This window comes from Pelobates fuscus, chromosome 5 (assembly GCF_036172605.1).
Source record: "Pelobates fuscus isolate aPelFus1 chromosome 5, aPelFus1.pri, whole genome shotgun sequence".
Taxonomy (NCBI): Eukaryota; Metazoa; Chordata; class Amphibia; order Anura; family Pelobatidae; genus Pelobates; species Pelobates fuscus.
The window spans coordinates 72717856-72739668 of NC_086321.1; the positions used below are offsets into that span (position 1 = coordinate 72717856).

Below are 21813 nucleotides of genomic sequence, written 5' to 3' on the forward strand. Positions count from 1 at the left end.
TCGACGCGTGTTTCGGCGTTCTAACACGCCGTCGTCAGGAGTAATGCACTGCGTTATAGCTTTGTTAATTTATATACACATTGTAACAATCATGATTGCCAGGTGTGTGTAGCTCATGTATGTGCACTTTGTCACCTTACCCGTCCACTGATTGGTCAGAACTTGTCAGTGTATTCTGATTGGTGTCCTTTCCGGACCATGTGACCAAGGGGCGTGTCGGCAGGTGGAATAGGGCCCACGTGGGGAGTCCATCGTGTAGAATGGAAGTGGTATAAACGCGTCACCTAGTGACGATACCATCAATCTTAATAGCCCTCTCACTAAGTGGGACGGCACCTGCATAGAGGAGACTCACGTCAAAGAAAGGGAGAGTGTCATAAAAAATGACTGTCCTAGAGAATGTAGGAGATCGCAAGGGACTGAGTGAATGCTCAATTCATATGAAATCCATCCAATCACAGTGCTCTGTGTCATTTTACAAGCGTGGGAAAATTCCAAAGAACTTTCCCACGCTTGTAAAATGACAAAGAGCACTCTGATTGGCTTAAACCCACCAATCAGAGTGTTCTTAGCCTAATTGCAGGGCGGGGCAAGGCTTTATAAGCCTTCCCCCGCCCTGCGGAGCTCAGTCTGCGCGGAGCCCTCCATGGGTGAAGATGGATTATTTTTTTTGCGCTCGTTTTTTTTTTTTTTTTAATTGCGTCGGTTATTATGGATTTTTATTTGGCCTTTTTTGGGGCTGAAGAAAGAAGATTTTAGAAGAAAGAAAACATCGAATGGTAAGTTGATTTTATCTCATTTTTTTCTTTTTTACAGGTTTTTAGTTAATGGTCCCCCCTCATTATTTTTAGGGTGAGGGGGGTAGGTAGGGAGATATTTTTTTTTGGGGGGGGGGGGGGGGGGGGGAAGGGTTAACTAGGGTCCCCCCCCTTTGTATTTAGGGCCCCCACCCGCCGCTCAGGGGTGGGGGCCGGGGGTGGGGACAGTAGGTCTCCCCCCCCCTATTGATAATTTTAGGGCCCCCACCCGCCGCTCAGGGGTGGGGGCCGGGGGGGGGGGAACGTGGGTCCCCCCCCTTATTGATAATTTTAGGGCCCCCACCCGCCGCTCAGGGGAGGGGGCCGGGGGGGGCAGTAGGTCCCCCCCCCTATTGATAATTTTAGGGCCCCCACCCGCCGCTCAGGGGTGGGGGCCGGGAGGAGGACAGTAGGTCCCCCCCCCCCTTATTGATAATTTTAGGGCCCCCACCCGCCGCTCAGGGGTGGGGGCCAGGGGGGGACAGTAGGTCCCCCCCCCCCTTATCGATAATTTTAGGGCCCCCACCTGCCGGGAGGGGGACAGTAGGTCCCCCCCTTATCGATAATTTTAGGGCCCCCACCCGCCGCTCAGGTGTGGGGGCCGGGAGGGGGACAGTAGGTCCCCCCCCTCATTGATAATTTTAGGGCCCCCACCCGCCGCACAGGGGTGGGGGCCGGGAGGGGGACAGTAGGTCCCCCCCCCCCTTATTGATAATTTTAGGGCCCCCACCCGCCGCTCAGGGGTGGGGGCCGGGGGGGGACAGTAGGTCCCCCCCCTCATTGATAATTTTAAGCCCCCCACCCGCCGCTCAGGGGTGGGGGCCGGGAGGGGGACAGTAGGTCCCCCCCCCTTATTGATAATTTTAGGGCCCCCACCCGCCGCTCAGGGGTGAGGGCCGGGGGGGGACAGTAGGTCCCCCCCCTTATTGATAATTTTAGGGCCCCCACCCGTCGCTCAGGGGTGGGGGCCGGGAGGGGGACAGTAGGTCCCCCCCCCTTATTGATAATTTTAGGGCCCCCACCCGTCGCTCAGGGGTGGGGGCCGGGAGGGGGACAGTAGGTCCCCCCCCCTTATTGATAATTTTAGGGCCCCCACCCGTCGCTCAGGGGTGGGGCCCGGGGGTGGACAGTAGGTCCCCCCCCTCATTGATAATTTTAGGGCCCGCAGCCGCCGCACAGGGGTGGGGGCCGGGGGGGGGGGACAGTAGGTCCCCACCCCTGTGCGGCGGGTGGGGGCCCTAAAATTATCAATGGGGGGGGGACCTACTGTCCACCCCCACGGGGTGGGACCAAAGTCCTGTGACCTTATCATTCGATACCCTGGGATGGGGTACCCCGGTGAAGAGTGAGGTATGCGGAGTGAAAGTTGGAAAGCGAAAGGGCTCCCCAGGTAGGTATGGGCTTGAAGGAGACGCTGCACGCTGTTTCACCGATGCCTCTCTCTTGGAACTTTCTGTTGTCTGGTTCCAGGTTGTACCCTGGGAGGCTCTCTGCTCAGGCAGGCAGTCGGTAGAGTGAGGGTGTGATTGCCGAGCATTAGGGCCCAGAGGAGGTCCTCTGTGTCCCGGCTGCTTGCTGCTAATGCGGTCCCCCTGTTAAGGTGCCAGCCCAGCTTGTGCTCGGTTGTAAATTCGTGCCCAGAATCTCTGAAAGATGTCATCCAGGCTGTGTGAAGTGGATGCCATGGAGCCACTGCAAAGTTGTAGTTTAGGACCAGGGTATTGCTCGTCCGGCGGGAGAAAAGCCACCATCTTCCGAGCTCTGCGCCTCAACCTGTTGGTGTGACTGGACGCCGACAAGATACACGTGCAGGTTAAGTGCCACATGGAGGGTCCAGTCGGGACTGGGATGTCCCTCCCCCGGTTGGTAGGACAGCCACTGAACCAGACAGCGGGTTCTAGCGTGAGTAGAGCGTCCGCCTCTCCCCAGTGCTGTCCTCTGCAGGCCGCAGCACCAAACCTGGCTCCTCAGCGGGCATCATGCGAAGTGAAAGCTTCAGCTTGCTCAGTCCAGGAACCCCAACGCTCCGTAGTGCCCATAGATGGGTATATGTGCTCCATTGGTGCGGGATCTACCCCAGATTCTCGTGAGAATGCGGGAGTCTGAGCGCCATGCGTCCTCTCCACTCCAAAACAAAGCCCCGCCCCCCCAATGGTGGTTTTAATACTATATGGTCAGGAATACATGTTTGTGTTTCTGACCCTATAGTGTTCCTTTAGTGTTGATCTATCATAATAAACATCCTCCCCCTCGTGCATCAATTAAAGGAACACTTTGCACACGTAAAGCACTATAGCTTGCAGAAGTGCTTTGTGTCTGGAGTCGGTCATTTTTATGCCAGTTTATAAAAGTGTAGATTTCAATAGAAATTGGGTGCCGAATAAAAAAATAAATAAATACCAATTCTACTTTCTTTTAAGTCTGGCTCCTCAAGCAGATCTTTAATAAGTAGTATACTGCTTTATCCCTCTTTATATACCACACGTGCCACTAAGCATTTAACTTCCTTATGTTCAGTTCAGGCACATTATACCAGATGATTTGACCCTCCATTTACTGGTTTAAAGTGTTAAAGTTGATATTATTATTTTATTTTATTTTTTGACTGGAGGCTCATTTGTGATAGCTATAACTCAAACAGTTAGGTATTGTTCCATATTGTAATATTGTGGTATGTTGATAATTCATGCTAAAACTGATTTTAATCTTGACTTTGGTGTAAGACTTTGGATCACTACCTAAATTACCTAAAATCCCCAACTATGTATCAGAACAAATTCAAATAGCACACTGACAGCAGTCTGTTCTTTCAAATATCTAGGTATGTTGCTAGACCCCAATCTATCCTTTGGCCTTCGCACTGAAAAACTCTCATCAAAACATTATCCAAAAATATGTGCCCTGTACAGAAACAAATCCTGCCTAAGCCCTGCAGTAAGGAAACAAAGGCAACAAATGCTAATGCGAGTCATTGAATATGGGGATGTAGTGTATGCACATGCGCCGCAAACCCACCTTCATAAACCTATTATGTTGTATAACTTGTTCTGCCGCTTTGTACAAGAATGTAATTACAGGACCCACCATTGTGACATGCTAAAAGAGCTAAACTGGCTGTCGCTGGAATCCAGACGCACTTTTCATCTTTCCAGCTTTTCTGGGAAGCTCCCACCCTACCTAAGTAGTATGGTCTCCCCAGTTGTTCCCACCTCCTATAACCTCCGATCCGGTACCAGCACTTTATTCAGCATACCGCAATACAAAAATAAAGTGGACTCGAACCTCATTTTGGAACTCTTAGTTGACTATATTTATTACCTGTTGTGTGTGTGTGTGTGTGTATAGTATTTTTATTTGTTACATTATATTGTAGAAAGAAGGGGGGCACCGAAGTGCTAAGTTCCCAACAAGTGGAAACAAGAGTGTGTCTGCAGAACAATTTATGTTGCTACAAAGGCATTATTCTACTATTTGGTGCCTTGGGTGGATCCTGTGGCTGTTACACTGAGCCTCTATACTTAGAGTCATCACTACAGCATTTTTCAAACAGGTTCATTCCCTTCAGGCACCATCAGCACTTTCTTCTTTAGTCTCTAGCCAAGTCTATAGACTAAACCATCCCTATCACCCCTACAGTGGTGACGGTGCACATATTTTATTTATTTATTTATCCGTATTTCTTCTTTTTGGGATCATATTCCTTATGATGCCCGCAATAAAGTTATTTTAGTTTGTTACTTAGGGCAGAACTATATCTGCAGAACTTTTTTCCAGTGCTCCTGAAGCCGTCAAGCTTGGGATCACGCCTCTCTACTTTTTGTTCGTGTACATTATATTGTACGCTAATGCAACAATTGTATTGTGTGTGGGCCCAAGACATGCTTGAAAGCGAGAGAAATCTCAAGACATTCTTCCTAGTAATATATTTTATAAATAAACAAGACCGCAATATATCTCCATAAATAGTCTAATGAACATAAATAAAATAATTGGGAGCTGAAACACCTCCTTGACTTTCAATGAGAGCTAACCGTAGTGGCAGGTGCCTTCTCCCCATCTCAATGAGCTCTTCTAGAAACCTAGCAAATCCGTGATCGTGGTTCCAGCACAGAGAGAGGCTTCTTAATGAACTATTCCCTGGAGTATTTCCTGCAGAGACTGAAAGTGAAGTGATGGGCTTGCATAGTCTGGTGACCCCACATCTGCAGCTTTTGCAAGCTTTTTTCCGTTTTTCCATACACCACATAACATGCAGAAAAATATACATGCATGTTTTCTTTGGGGATTTGTCTACTAAATTGTTTAAAATATATATATTTTTCCTCCTTCAAGACAACCTCCCTAAGCACCTGCAGAAACGTATATACCATGTCATATTATCGGCCCAAAGACTAATAGCAAGAGCATGGAAATCCTCAAATTGTCCCATAGTGTCCACCCTAATGATAGACATAGATAAACAACACATGTACGAGCAGGGCTTTAGCAGGCTGTGGCCCCCAAATAGAACTAACCAAAGGGCATGGGAGGCTTGGGACGCATGGAGATTGGCACACTCTGCAAGTCAGAGTGCCCTTATTGTAACTATTCTAGAAGGAGAGATTAGCAAGAATCTGCATAGAGGTCCGATGAGGGCTGAAGACCAACTCTGTCTGTAAGAAATGTCGGATATGCAAATGTTGCACTCTCCATCCCCACCCCTCTTTTCCTTCTGTAACCCTTCCACCATTCCATCTACAAAAAATAAAAATTGTCAAATTTATATATATATATTTAAATTTTGTATTCTTTTAAAGCAGGGGTGGAGAACCTTCGACCCTCCAGATGTTTTGGACTACATCTCCCATAATGCTCTTAGAGCCATAATGCTAGCAAAGCATCATGGGGCATGTAGTACATAACATCTGGAAGGCCGAAGGTTCCCTACCCCTGTTTTAAAGGAAAACTCAAAATCCCTAAAGTGGACCGGCTTGCTGAAATGCTTTACGGAAGAGTGTTCCCTTTGTCTTATTTCATGAAAGTGCAAATTTCAATTCACTTTGATAATGACCTAGGTTGCACCTTACTGGTCACACAGCCAGGGGAGCGCACACCTTCACGCAAAACAAAACCCAAAACAAATGAATGAAATGGATTAGGTAAATTAGAGCACAGATAATGAGCACAGCTTGAATAGTCTTAAAACCTTGAGGATATCAGAGGTTTAGTTACACACAAGGTCAAGTGCAATGCAATTCCTTTAATTTTTACAAGAACTATATTAGACTTGTTCACAAATACCACAAATAAAGGTATCACTGGACAAACAAATTGTTCAGCCAATCATGAATTGTTTATTTTGTTATGCGATTAATAGGCGTTTGATTTGCGCAGCACAGCTGAAAACAATTTGTGTGCAGGTCTAAATTATATGAGCGATAAAAAGTAGAATAAGAATAAAAAAAAAAAGGATTTAGAAGAGTGTCTGAAAAGCAACATTACAGACTGTAAGAATAATACGGGCATGTTCCGCATGTTTTAATCAGCTTCTGATGTTCTCACTATGGTGTGATGTGCAGGATATAATAACTTTTTTTTTTTTTTTTTTACCCGTAAGCACATATTTGCGCTGACATCTTTTAGAATGATTATCGCATACTGCTGAACAGAATTAAAAGGTATTATTTTTACATTTATTTGACCATCGCATAAGAGGTGCAAACGCTATGGCCACCAGGTGTCACTGTGGTTTCATGTAACAAACGCTCACCACTACCTAACAGTAAACATAAAGAGAGGAGCAGCAAGCTGTTTGCTGTTACATTGTCACATCTGATTTTTCTATACTAAACAAACAGACTTTGGCTTAAATAAAACCAAGTTACTTCCAACAATTGTAACTTTATTTCCCAAATAAACATGATGTCAATTTACACTGTGACAGACGCTGATTTACATGCTCTTCATCATTGACCAATGCCCTGACTTATTATGGAAGCAATTATTCAATAGCTTTCAAAATTTAAAAGGAACACTCAAGCACTATAACCACTACAGCATGCAATACCTTGCTACAGCAGGTGTTGGTTGAGGCTGATTAGAGCCTGGCTCTCTGTGCACTTTCCCCTTCCTCTGTGTACATCCTCTTCATTCTGGCTGCCCGTGTAACTCTCTGAAAGCAGGGAGGAAGTGACCCGTACACACTTCCTCCCAGCACCACAGCTGAACTGCTAAGCCTAAGTGTAGTAGTTCGCCATTGTCCTGACACCCTCAAGAGGATCCTTGCGACCCTCATTTGGGTTGCGATAATTTAGGAACCAGTGCTTTGAGGTTTATTCACTAAAGACTGAATTGCAAAATTTAGACTAAAATAGCCAAGCTGAATTGGATTATTATTTTTTGTAATTCGGTTTTCACAACAATACAATTCTGTGTAAATAAAGCCACTAAAGTAGCATATCCTCGTTCTGCATAATCTCCATGCCTGCAATAATAATAATCTTTTTTTTTTTTTCTTTTTTTTTTCTTTTTTATATTCCTAATAAAATCCGGAAAATCACATCAAATAATTCATACATTTTTTCCTGGAACCATGTTTCGATATCAGCGTGAAATTGCATATATAGCAAACATTTGCTGACTACTCCAGTGTGTCTAAATTGATCACTACGTTTATGTGTACAGAAATAGGTGCATACTGTTTGGTACTTGAGAAACGCTTTAAAGCACCACCCCCAAATGTTACTGACAACCCACTAAAATTACTTTTTCTAGATGGTAAACAAATACCGGGTCATGTAGATGTCTTGTAAATCATTATATATTCCGGCTAAATTCCATTAAAACTTTTCATTGTTGTTTGCACAGTTGTAAAAGCTTAAGTTAATAGAAATATTCATTCTCAGCCCATCATTGAAGTATGTGTCTCAATTTATTGTATTGGAAGTACTTGCCAGCAAACTAGGAAATCACATTGCATGTTAGACGTTACACAAAGCAGTGGAATTTATCAGACAGATAAGTTGCATTTGTAAAGTTCTTGATGAATTTGTCTGAAATACAACCTTAAATCTTGGATTCCATGAACATGGAGGCACGAATGCTGGCCAAATATTTGTTGATTGGACATCTGTCCTTGTCCTGACTCTTTGTTTATTTTACTAGCTAGTGACCTAAAAGTTGAACAGCTATGGAACAAGGCTGTGAAAAATACAGGTTTGACGACAGCTTGCATAGATAAATGTATAGTTAAAAGCAACATGGATATGTTGATGTCTAGTTATAGACCTTTGATTAGACTGTCCTTTTAACCGGGTTTATTGCAATAAAAAAATAATATAGAATTCAGCTTGATTGTAGTGGTATGGGCTAATGATTAGTGTGCATAAGAAGAAAACCATGTTTGTCATATTTAGTTTGATTAGTTTAGCTGGTTTTTTTTTTCTCCACCATTACGGATAGCTGGAGATGCGGTGGAGAAGTTGAAAAGAAATCATGTCAAGATTTGGGGGTATTTATAAAATAAAAATAAAAAAATAGGCAATTTTCTTGGTAGACTAGGATTCATGCCGCTTCTTCTTTAATACACTGCACAAAATTCTAAACGCAACAATTTAGTTTTTGCCCCAATTTTTCATTAACTGAACTCAGAGATCTAAGACTTTTTCTATGTACACAAAAGGCCTATTTCTCTCAAATATTGTTTACAAACCTGTCTAAATCTGTGTTAGTGAGCACTTCTCCGTTGCCGAGATAATCCATCCATCTCACAGGTGTGGCATATCAAGATGCTGATTAGACAGCATGATAATTGCACAGGTGTGCCTTAGGCTGGCCACAATAAAAGGCCACTCTAAAATGTGCAGTTTTGCTGTATTGGGAGGGTCTGGGGGGTTCAAAAACCAGTCCGTATCTGGTGTGACCACCATTTGCCTCACGCAGTGCAACACATCTCCTTCGCATAGTTGATCCGGTTGTTGATTGTGGCCTGTGGAATGTTGGTCCACTCCTCTTCAATGGCTGTGTGAAGTTGCTGGATATTGGAAGGAACTGGAACACACTGTCATATACGCCGACCCAGAGCATCCCAAACATGCTCAATGGGTGACATGTCCGGTGAGTATGCTGGTCATGAAAGAGCTGGGATGTTTTCAGCTTCCAGGAATTGTGTACAGATCCTTGCAACATGGGGCCGTGCATTATCATGCTGCAACACGAGGTGGTGGTCGTGGATGAATGGCACAACAATGGGCCTCAGGATCTCTTCACGGTATCTCATTTAAAATGACATCAATAAAATGCACCTGTGTTCGCTGTCCATAACATACGCCTGCCCATACCATAACCCCACCGCCACCATGGGTCACTTGATCTACAATGTTGACATCAGCAAACTGCTCACCCACACAACGCCATGCACTCTGTCTTCCATCTGCCTTGTTCAGTGAAAACCGGGATTCATCCGTGAAGAGAACTCCTCTCCAAAGTGTGCATGCAAAAGGGAAGATAGATGACCAAGTGTACAATCCACATCTGAATATATGCATGCCATGTACAAGTTATGCAACATTTACAGTAACTATAGAGTAAGAAGATGTAGGAGCAGGAAGCGATAAAACAGAAGTTATAGAAGGTGAGAGAGAGCTCAAGTGCTGTGAGCAGAATTGGTAAACTGAGGTTTTCCTCTAAATCTAATTTATTCTTCTTCTGCTACTTTTTGCCAGCCTAAAAGATGCCCTAAAAACAAGAGTTTAAGTAAATATCATTGGCTGAGCAAAGAAGACGAGCTGTGCTGTATTTGCTAATTAAAAGATGCTTTGACTTTAAGAAATCCCTGACTGCGCACTGCCATAACTCTAATTAAACAGGACTCCTTAAAATCACACACACAAAAAAATACTATAGCCAGATTTTGTTCAAAACTGTACTATAAAAACATGACTGGCTTCTTTAAACATGCAGGAAGGTCACGATGTTACACAAATAGAATGGGCTGCAGCAGCTCTGTAAATATTTGCCTTTCAGTAGCTGAGAAATGTCCGTGAGTGTGATATGTCGGAGTTGTTTTCATTTAATAGTTTATAATTTATTTATTTATTTCATTTTTTTCAATTCATATGTTTCAGAATTTAAATATTTAGGGAGTAAATATTAGTGGAATAAAAAAAAAAAAAAATCCTAAAGATTTGTAGTCATTGGTATCTAAAGTGTTTGAGTATATATTTGTAGCAGTACTTACCCTCTCCAGGGGCCGGCCGGGGTCCTCTCTTCTCGCCGCGCGCGGTCCTGCTCCTGCACGAGCCGCGCGCGGCTCATCCGACGACGAGATCAGGAAGGCGGGCAGTGTGTCAGGGTACCTGAGGTCTCTACCTTTGAGAAGGGTAGAGACTTAGTTGTTCATCCGTCTAGACAGGCCATTTCTCCTGTTCCTCGCGGTCCATCCAGTCATTCTAACGCTGGCCGCAAGGGATCCGCTTCCTTTTCTAACATGACGCTCGATACGTGACGTCTTCACGCTATCCCGAGCGACCTGTCACTCCATTGGCTTTATCCTATCAGCACCCATCGGAGGCGTGTCCACTCTCCGGACTCAGGGTATTTAAGCTTGCTTCTCTCGTCAGCTCATTGCCCTGTCGTGGTTCTAGCTTGTCTAGTCTCTCAGTGCTCTTGTATTCTAGTATTCTCTTTGGTTCTGACCCGGCTTGTTGTACTATTCTGCTTATCTCTGTTATCCCTCTGACCCGGCTTGTCTCTCGCTTACCTGTCTTCTCGTTCCCTCGACCTCGGCTTGTCTCTGACCATTCTCTGTTATTCTCTGTACGTTAGTCCGGCCATTCTAAGGCCCGGTATACGTACCTTTCTACTGTTTGTACTCTGCGTGTTGGATCCCTGTCCCGATCCTGACATTACGACAGGGCCAATGGATCCTGCAGGTACAAACAGTCAGCTTGGTTCTTCCGACCCCAGGTTTGATGCCATGGAACACAGGATGGATCAGATGGCCCTAGCACTACAGGCGCTATTGTCTCGTGCTAGTAACCCACCAGAGGAGACACGTACTCCTTCGATCTCTCCTGTAAGTTCAGGTCTAGAAGTAGCCACTGTAGGTGCTTCTTCTCGTATTACTCCACCAGTACGTTATGGCGGTTCTCCTGAGAAGTGTCGTGGCTTTTTGAACCAGATCAGCATCCATTTCGAATTACAACCCCGCTCTTATCCTACAGATAGAGCGAAGGTTGGATTTATTGTTACGTTACTCATTGAGAAGGCTCTGAGATGGGCTAATCCTTTATGGGAGAATGATAACCCGCTAGTCTATAACTATAATGCCTTTGTAGCTGCTTTTAAAAGAACTTTTGACCCCCCTGGTAGGAAGGTCAATGCAGCTAGATTACTGTTGCGCCTTAGACAGGAAAATCGAACACTTGTGGATTATGCACTAGAGTTCAGATCCTTGGCGGCAGAAGTTAAGTGGAACGAACAGGCTTATATAGATGTATTTTTAAATGGGTTATCAGATGTAATCCTTGACGAGGTCGCTACTAGAGAGCTCCCTGAGAATTTGGAGGATTTAATTTCTTTTATCTCTCGCATTGATGAACGCTTAAGAGAGAGGCAGAACACTCGAGATAGGACTCGTAGACCCTCCTTTAAACTAGCTCCTGCATTTCAAAATTCTGAGGTTGAAACGTCACGTTTCCCAGAGCCTATGCAGATAGGTAATACTCACCTCACAGAGGAAGAGAGACAGTACAGGAGAAGGGAGGGTTTATGTATGTACTGTGGAGTCAGAGGTAATTTACGCCTAAATTGTCCCAATCGTTCGGGAAACGCTCGCACCTAAGTTTCTCTAGAGGACAGGCCTTGGGTGTATCTATTTTGTCCTCTGTTCACAATTATAAAGATCACAGGCTTCTGTTACCCGTTTCTTTGACTTGGGAGAAGGGAGTAGTAAAAACCATGGCTTTGATCGATTCTGGAGCAGCTGAGAGCTTTATCGATCAAGTCTTTGTTAACAAGCATACTATCCCATCCCAGTTAAGGGAGACACCCCTGGCCGTTGAGGCCATAGATGGTAGACCTTTACTTGAGCCTGTTATTTTCCGTGAGACCGTACCTGTTAATTTAACTGTTGGTATCTTGCATGAGGAAGACCTATCCCTGTTGATCATTTCCTCTCCTTCTATTCCCATAGTCCTGGGGTACTCCTGGTTAAAGAGACATAACCCTATCATTAATTGGGAGTTAGGGGAGATAGTTTCATGGGGTCAGAATTGTCAAGAGAAATGTTTGCGGAAGGTCTCACCTCTTTGCCTGGCTAACACGTCGGCTAACTCCTCTAAACCTACAGAGACACAAATACCGCCTCAGTACCTGGATTTAAAGGCAGTATTTGATAAAAAGAGAGCCGATACCTTACCTCCACACAGATCCTTTGATTGCAAAATTAACTTACTCCCTGGTACCATGCCTCCCAGGGGTCATGTATACCCGTTATCTACTAAAGAGAATTCAGTTCTAGAGGAGTATATTCACGAGAATTTAGACAAGGGATTTATTAGGAGATCCTCCTCCCCTGCCGGGGCTGGATTTTTTTTTGTTAAAAAGAAGGATGGTACACTTAGGCCTTGTATTGATTATCGAGGTTTAAACAAGATAACCATTAGGAATGCTTATCCCATTCCTTTGATTACCGAACTCTTTGATCGTTTAAAGGGTTCTAACATTTTCACCAAGTTAGATCTCAGAGGGGCATATAACTTGGTAAGAGTCCAGCAGGGACACGAGTGGATGACGGCATTCAATACTCGATACGGTCACTATGAATATACAGTAATGCCCTTTGGGTTATGTAATGCACCGGCTGTATTCCAGGATCTGATAAATGAGGTTCTTAGGGAATTTCAGCATGAGTGTGTTATTGTATACCTGGACGATATACTCATACATTCTAGAGAGATTGAGACTCACCACGAACAAGTCAGAAGGGTTTTGCACAAACTTCTTCAACATGGTCTGTACTGCAAATTGGAGAAATGTAGTTTCGATCAATCCCAAGTAAACTTCCTCGGTTATGTGATCTCTGGGGAGGGATTTAAGATGGACCCGGATAAACTCCAGTCCATTCTGGATTGGCCTCTACCCAAGGGTCTTAAGGCCGTTCAGAGATTTATTGGGTTCTCCAATTATTATAGGCGCTTTATTAAGGGATATTCTTCTATTATTGCGCCCATCACCAATATGACCAAACAGGGGGCTGATACTAAGAATTGGTCTACGGAAGCTCTCCTTGCTTTCAAAACTCTCAAGGAGCTTTTTGCTTCCGCCCCAATTTTAGTTCACCCCAATACCACTCTTCCTTTCCTACTTGAGGTAGACGCCTCGGAGACTGGCATAGGTGCCATCCTATCCCAAAGGCTAGGTGTGGATAAACCGTTACATCCATGTGGATTTTTTTCTAAAAAATTGTCTGGTGCGGAGAGCAGATATGACATTGGTGACAGAGAACTACTAGCTGTTATCAAAGCTTTGAAAGAATGGAGACATTTATTGGAAGGGACATTACATCCTGTTACTATTTTAACGGATCACAAGAACTTGTCCTATATTGGAGAGGCCAAGCGATTGTCTTCCAGGCAAGCTCGTTGGTCGTTATTCCTCACCCATTTCAATTACGTTCTTACTTTTAGGCCTGGTTCAAAGAATTCTAAAGCCGATGCTCTATCTCGTCAATATGAACCTTTGGCTTCTTCTGAACCGGTTCTGTCCTCTATAGTACCCCAATGCAATATTATTGCTAACACTACTCTCAAAATCCATTCTCCGTTGCTTGCTCAGATCTTGAACTTACAACATCTGGCACCTGGACAGACTCCTGAGGGAAGAAAATTTGTTCCTCCTGAACTCCAACTGGAGCTCTTACAGTGTTTCCACGAAAGCAAGGTGGCTGGTCATCCTGGCATTCGCAAGACTTATTCCCTGATCTCCAAGGATTTCTGGTGGCCTTCCTTACGAAAGGATATTAAGGAGTTCATCGGAGCTTGTGAGACTTGTACCAGGACTAAACAGCCCCACACATCTCCTTGTGGTTTGTTGCTCCCCTTGAACATTCCGGAGAAACCATGGTCCTGTTTGGCCATGGACTTTATTGTGGATTTACCTGCTTCCAAGAGACACTGTTATTCTCACGGTGGTGGATAGATTTACTAAGATGGCTCATTTTGTGCCGTTACCTAAACTCCCCACGTCTCCTGAATTGGCGGAGATTTTTGCGAGAGAAGTTTTTCGCCTACATGGGATACCTTCTGAAATCGTTTCTGATAGAGGTTCTCAATTTGTCTCACGATTCTGGAGATCCTTCTGTTCTCAATTAGGTATCAAATTGAACTTTTCCTCTGCATATCACCCTCAGTCTAACGGAGCCGCTGAGCGTACCAATCAAAAGATTGAACAATATCTGCGCTGCTTTGTTTCCGAACACCAGGATGATTGGGTCGGTTTGATTCCTTGGGCAGAGTTCGCACACAACAATCTCGTTTGTGATTCTACTCGTTCTAGCCCCTTCTTCATGAACTATGGCTTTCATCCTTCCATTTTTCCTTCGGTCTCTTCTTCCCAAGGAGTACCGTCGGTTGATGATCATGTCGCCAATCTGAAGAAGTTGTGGGATCAGACTCGTCAAATTCTCCTGCATAATTCTATGTTGTTCAAAAAACACGCTGATAAACACAGAAGGGCGGCTCCAGTTTTTGTTCCTGGGGATAGAGTATGGCTGAGTACTAAGAACATTAGTTTAAAAGTTCCCTCTATGAAATTTGCGCCTCGGTACATAGGCCCTTACAGGGTTTTGTCTCGTATCAACCCGGTTGCGTATCGCCTGGCTCTGCCATCGGCCTTACGTATTCCCAACTCCTTTCATGTGTCTTTGCTGAAACCACTGATTTGCAACAGATTCTCCTCTACGGTTTCCTCACCTCGTTCGGTTCAGGTGGACGGTCAGGAGGAGTACGAAGTCAACTCCATTATCAATTCCCGATTCTCTCGGGGAAGATTACAGTATCTGGTCAACTGGAAGGGATATGGTCCTGAGGAGAGGAGTTGGGTACCTCAGGAAGACGTTCATGCTCCCCGTCTCCGCAGGGCATTTCACTCCCGCTTCCCATCTCGCCCCGGTTCCTTCCGCCCGGTGGGCGTATCTGAGAGGGGGGGTACTGTCAGGGTACCTGAGGTCTCTACCTTTGAGAAGGGTAGAGACTTAGTTGTTCATCCGTCTAGACAGGCCATTTCTCCTGTTCCTCGCGGTCCATCCAGTCATTCTAACGCTGGCCGCAAGGGATCCGCTTCCTTTTCTAACATGACGCTCGATACGTGACGTCTTCACACTATCCCGAGCGACCTGTCACTCCATTGGCTTTATCCTATCAGCACCCATCGGAGGCGTGTCCACTCTCCGGACTCAGGGTATTTAAGCTTGCTTCTCTCGTCAGCTCATTGCCCTGTCGTGGTTCTAGCTTGTCTAGTCTCTCAGTGCTCTTGTATTCTAGTATTCTCTTTGGTTCTGACCCGGCTTGTTGTACTATTCTGCTTATCTCTGTTATCCCTCTGACCCGGCTTGTCTCTCGCTTACCTGTCTTCTCGTTCCCTCGACCTCGGCTTGTCTCTGACCATTCTCTGTTATTCTCTGTACGTTAGTCCGGCCATTCTAAGGCCCGGTATACGTACCTTTCTACTGTTTGTACTCTGCGTGTTGGATCCCTGTCCCGATCCTGACACAGTGACAGCGAGAAGCGGTCACGTGTCCCGCCTGACACTAAGAGCGCGCCACGTGTCTCGGGCGCGCTCTTAAAGGGACAGTGGGAGACAAAATTAGAATCAATCTCCCATTGGCCCCTGTCATGCCACGTTCCCCATACACTCACGTTTTGGGGCGTGGATATGACAGGGGCCAATCAAAGTGAACACTAGGGTATTTATACTCACCTGTTTCCTTTGTACCTTGCCCTATCGTGGTTTCTGTTCAGTTCCCTTTAGTGCTTGTATCGTTCAGTTGGTTTTTTGGTGCTTGACCTTGGCTTTGTTCCTGACTCTGCTTTCTCTTTATCCTTGTTTGTATATCCGCCGGTTTGCTCTCCTGTGTACCAGTCCCTGGCTTGTTCTACTTTACGCTGTCTCTCCGTTCCCTTGACCTCGGCTTGTTCTGGACTCTATCTTTTCTTGTACTCATCTAAGTCCGGCCATTCTAAGGTCCGGTAAGACGAATCCTGTTTTCTTGTCTCTTGACTATCTGGACTATTCCTGCGTGTAGGGGTATATTACCGTGACAATATTGAGCTACATGATTTTTATACTATTGCATTCATTTTTCCAAATGTTTAAATAATTATAGGGGCATTTTAAGCATTGTAGCCAGTAGAGTTCAGTGTAGTGATGATGGGAGGATTTTTAAGCGCTTTGACAAAAGCACACACAGCTCGCCATCTTGTGGCAGTGAGGAAGGTCCAGTTTGTGTTGTAAGTATCCTAATGGTTGGTCAGACAGCTCTCCTTCCTAGTCATGTTTGCTTGGTTGTTTATGTTAATGGGTATGGTTCAGTGTGTACAGTCTATGTTTGGCCATGCTACATATTTACTATGTTATAGTACATTCAACTTTGATTCTGTGGCACTACATAATCATTTTTTGTTAAGTACATCAGGCCTTGTTTTGGTCACGCTACGTAGTCATTTTTGGTTTAGTACTTTCGGCCTATGTTCAGTCATGCTATTTATTTATTTTTTCGTTTGGCTGAGTACATTTAGCCCACATTCGGCTGAGATATTTTTCAATTTGGTTAGTACATTTGGCCTACATTCAGCCACGCTACATTTTCACATTAAAATACACCCGGTCGACATTCGGCACACTACAGAGTCACCTTGGTTTAATACTTTCTCCTTATGTTCGGCTACGCTATATTGTCACTGTGGTTCAATACATTCAACCTATGTTCGGCCACGCTACATTTTCGATCTAGTTCAGGACAATACGTTACATTCGTCCAAGCTTTCATTACCTTATTTCAAACCTCGTTTAGCCATGTTACTGCTTAGTAGGCATTGATATATCATTTTTGTTATGCCATCACTTAGTTTCAGGACTGAAGGTAAGCCTCTACTGTATGTTTTTAAGGTCGTAAGCACCTTCATACTCTCAAGCATACAACACATTTGATCAGTTTCCTCATTGTGGTACTTATCTGCACAATATGGTGTTTTTTGGCTGTGGTCCTCGGTGGTACATTGATGTTTCCTGCAGGGTACTGGATTGTGGTGTGTTTTGTTTTTTCTTAACAAAAAGTTTATTCTCATACAGGCATCAGGCTCTGATGTGTATTGTTCTTAGCTTTCTTATAATTGAACACCAAACTAGCTATATAATATACAATCAATATACTTACCTTATCTTAGTCTCCAGGGTTGGCCAATATATTGGTCAGTATGATCTATATAGAGTTGGTATAGTTATTGGTATTATTAGTATGTAGTTGTATGTTAAATAGTTATATGTCACTTGATCTTTGTAATCCTATAAGTGTGCATTTTGCTTCAGTTCGTCATATGATTACCAGTTGTCAGAAGCAAGGGGTAATGGGGAACATGTTCATTACAAACTTAACATCCCTATTCAAGGTAGGACTACTGACTTAAAATCAGAGTGGCAGAATAGGGTAACTGCCAGAACTGTGACCAACACTGGCTAAATACCAAGAACGGACAACAACTCAAGTAGCCTGCTCTTTGGTGGGTCCTTGCTAAAGTCTCATACAGGTTTTAGTTCACTTGTGCTATTACAAAGACAACCTTAGCCAGTTGCATTTCAGACTGATCTCATCCCCAAGGGAAGTCCACATCTCAAAAAACACTGCAATTTCCCTCTGCACAAGAGAAACAGCAAACCCAGATTGCTATATGGTTGTATAATTTATTTAAATTTTAACAAATAAACCTCAAGAATAATTTCACAACAAACCAAATGTTTATTTCTATGTTGCCCATCAGTAAATGTCTATAAGAAATATAGTACCTAAATATCCTATTGGACTGTTACATTTTAGATTTTCTATAATTGATTTAAAAAAACTAAACAAAAAAACAAATTTAGTAGTTATATACAACTGGAAGCTTAAAGGGACATTTTAGTCACCAAAACAACTTCAGCTTAATAAAGCAGTTTTTGTGTATAGACAATGCCTCTGAGGTTTCATTGCTCAATTCTCTGCTATTTAGTAGTTAAATCACTTTTGTTTCTGGCCATTCAGCCCTAGCCTTATATCCTCTGGCTGTGACTTACACAGCCTGCATGAAAAATGGGTTACTTTTCAATCAGATGTTAATTTGCTTTAGAAGTTTTTATCTCTTGCTCTGTAAATTGAACTTTAATCACACACAGGAGGCTTCTGCAAGATCTAGCAAGCTATTAACCGTACAGGAGATACACAATTCTAAGTTAATCAGAATGTGCAATAAAACATGTATAATCATTAGATCTCACTTTACAGGAAATGTTTAGGATGACTGTGCAAGTCACACGCAGGAAGGTATGATTAGGGCTACATAAACAAATTGATTTGATTCCTAAATGAGCAGCAAGACTTCAGTTAGAGTGTTATTTTAGTTATAGTGTCCCTTACCCCATATTCAGCTTTCTCAAAGCTGCTGTCTTTCACCTAAATGTTGCATGAAATGGTTAGCAAAGACATCTTATTGTAAGAACAAGACACTATTTCCTCATGAGATCCAGGGACCACAGCCGAGAAATCTAGAATTTCTAGTGGTAAATCATGAAAGTTCCCAGGAATACAACCTATGCTTTGCTGTTGTATAAAGTAGGTGCCCAGACATATTTTTCAGAAATATGTCAAAAATGTGATATTTATACTAAAAATTATGTTTTGACATTTCTTTCCTTCCTCAGAGTCCTATCAAAAGAATTCCCGATTCCCATGAAATTTCGCTACAACATGGCACAAAAACTGTAAGTTTTGTTACTATTTAGCTGTTCATTTTTCAGATGTATTTTTACTGCTTGTTTTACAAATGACTGGTAATTCTCTCCCCCTCTCTGATCTTTTTTGACTGTCTCTGTGAAAATGCATAATCTGGTTAAAGTTAATTTTCTTGTCAAATGATTAGACCTGGTGCTATGGGTTCTTCAGATTCAAGAGACACCCAGCTATCACTATATTTTATATAGATACTAAGATTAAAATTGCGAGTGAAAATCAGTTTTCCAAAGGATTCCATTTACTGAGCCATACATTTTAGCTTTAGATTTAGGCAGCTTAAAATCGTTCTAAAGTCAGCTGACCAAACTCTGACACATATTGTAGATTCAGAGGGCCCACTAATGTAAATATTTGCTAATTGCCATCACAAGGACTCTGGATATTAGTGATACATTTTGTACCCTCTATACTGCTAATCATACTACTTGGTGGGATCCAGGATCGTATAGATCTCATTATCTTGTATTCTAGTTTAGACATAGGGGTTGTACTTTAGAGCCGTTTTCCACAACCCAGTCCTCATGGACCACCAACAGTCCAGGTTTTGTCAGTATCTCCATTGGAATAAAACAGGGAAATTCAAAAATCTTGGACTGTTGGTGGTCCCTGAGGACTGGGTTGGGGAACCGCTTTAGAGGACTGTCCTTAATGGACCTTGTATACCCTCACCCATATACGTGTCTATGGGAGATAATTTTCTCTAATTGAACCCCTTTCGGCTCACCTAAGTAAATTTATATTCTAATTTGCAGTTTGAGCGTTTCCTTGATACTTTGATAATTTACTTATTGCCTAGCTTTCTTTCTTGCAAGCACTCTCCACTAGCAATAATTTCTGGTTTGAGTTCATATCCAGAGCCATTTTTAATAAAGCTCTTTTTATCATATCTATACCAGTGATGCTTTATGTAGATTTAATTGGACATAGGAGTTAACCTTATAAGGTTGTAATTTCATTCACTCAATAGCACTTTTCAATCTTTCATAATATCTACCTTGCTACAGGTTTAATACCTACCATAATTTTACATTAAACTATTAGTCATACTTCCAGTAAGTATTGTAGGTTCACTTCATGTGTACTTATATACTTTTCTGTGTTTGCTTTCTTATTTATATCTGTTTATTATATGTTGTCATAGTCTCCTTGTTATCTTATTACCTTTTTTATTATCATTTATATAGCCCCAACATGTTCCGCAGCACTTTACAATATTTTAAAGGTGGAAATTTAACAATAAATGAGACCATTAAATAATGTTACAGGGACTGTAGGTTGATGAGGACCCTGCTCGAAAGTGCTTACAATCTAGAAAAGGCGAGGTTTAAAAAATACAATAGGAAGGGTATCATTGTGGGTTGCAGCCAGGCGAAAGGGAGGAAGTAGCAGAATTGTAAGTTACTCTAGGAGGCCATATGCTATTCTGAAGAAGTCGGTTTTGAGGGATTTCTTAAATAATTTAAGACTAGGGGGAGTCTGATGGGGGTAGGCTGGCTGTTCCAGCGGAGAGGAGCCACTTGCGAGAAATCTTGCAAGCACATGTTAGCAGTAAGGTTAAGAGCAGCAGACAGGAGAAGGTCAAGGGCAGAGCAGAGAGACCAAGAAAAAGTGTACTTGGAGGTAGAGTTGTTTAGAGATTTTATAAGTAAGGGTAAAGATTTTGAATTGAATCCTACAGGGTACAGGGAGTCAATGTGTAAGGAGTGACAGTGGAGCGAAGTGTTAGAAAAATCCACCTGGCAGCAACATTCATTACAATCTTTAGGGTGGCAGTATAGTTTCTGGGGAGACCATTAGAAGAGTATTACAGTAATCAATGCGAGAAATTACAATGGCATGAACAAGGTTTTTAGTAGAATGTTCTGTAAGGAAGGGGCGAATGCTGGCAATGGTTTTTTAGGGGGAATTTGCAGGATTTAGCAACAGACTGGACATGAGACATTAAGGGGAGACCAATATCGAAGATAACACCAAGACTGTGAGCTTGCAAGGACAGGCTGATCGCATGCCATCAACTTACAGTGAGAGCGAAAGAGGAGGATTAGCATTATGGGGAGAAATGATCAGAAGCTCCGTTTTAGAGAGATTGAGTTTTAGAAAGCAATAAGATGTCCAATCAGAGATGGTTAAGAGGCAACCAGAGATATAGGTGACAGCGGAGCTTTACCAACAGTGAAGTCCTCATTCCTAGTGGAGTGTGAGGCAGCACATGTAGCTGTGTTAGCAACGATACAGCAACCTTGTATTACACAGCTATGGTGGTGCATGACTCTCACACACAGGAGGCATCTGCAGTGTCTAGAAGGCCATTAGCAGATCAGGAGATGTAGTGTCCCTTTAATACTTCTTACACTGACAATTTCACTTTTTAGGATATTAGATCTCAATGTGTGTTTCTCGAATCTTTGGTACTCTAATTGTTAAAGCAGTGATTTTATTTTTTTGAAGCTGCTGTCCTAGGGTTAAATAAAACATCCAAGGGAACACGTTAATATTGTGAAGTGGCGTCAAGTTCCACATTTTAAGAATGGTAAATTAGAAAGGTGATGGTGACATGTGTTAGTTACTGTACAGTTTCTAATAATCTGTCATTTTGGTTGGGGTGTAGTGATCAGAGCTGTTGAAAAGAGAACGTTTAATAAACAGTGTTGCCTCTAATGAACCCTAGTTTTTTAACCTCACATCCGGCCAGTAGGCTCTGAAGAGTGGGTGGAGTGGGAAGTCCTCCATTCAGTGTGATTTAGTGTGATTACAGATTGCTCAATCTCCAAACTGAACCACTTCCTTCTATTCATATTCCCTTACCTAAGCAGTAGAGTTAAAGGTTAGCCTGGCTATTTTCACCCAACACAGTGTGTGTGGGTTTCTTTTTTTTTTTTTTTTTTATGATGTTTCAAATTAAATATTATATACATCTTAACACAGTTTATTATTCCATTATACCTACCATGGTCATGTATAAATTGAATAGGTTGGCAGTGGATATATTTCTGA

General features: G+C 43.0%; 1 protein-coding gene across 2 annotated transcripts in view; it reads left to right on the forward strand.

Moving 5' to 3' along the window:
• WDR70 (WD repeat domain 70) overlaps positions 1–21813 on the forward strand; it is a 276550-nt gene that overhangs the window by 45534 nt on the left and 209203 nt on the right. For both annotated transcript variants that reach the window (XM_063456857.1, XM_063456856.1), the window contains exon 6: positions 18729–18788. In XM_063456857.1, coding sequence (XP_063312927.1) covers positions 18729–18788 — 60 coding nt within the window. The remainder of the gene's footprint in view (positions 1–18728; positions 18789–21813) is intronic.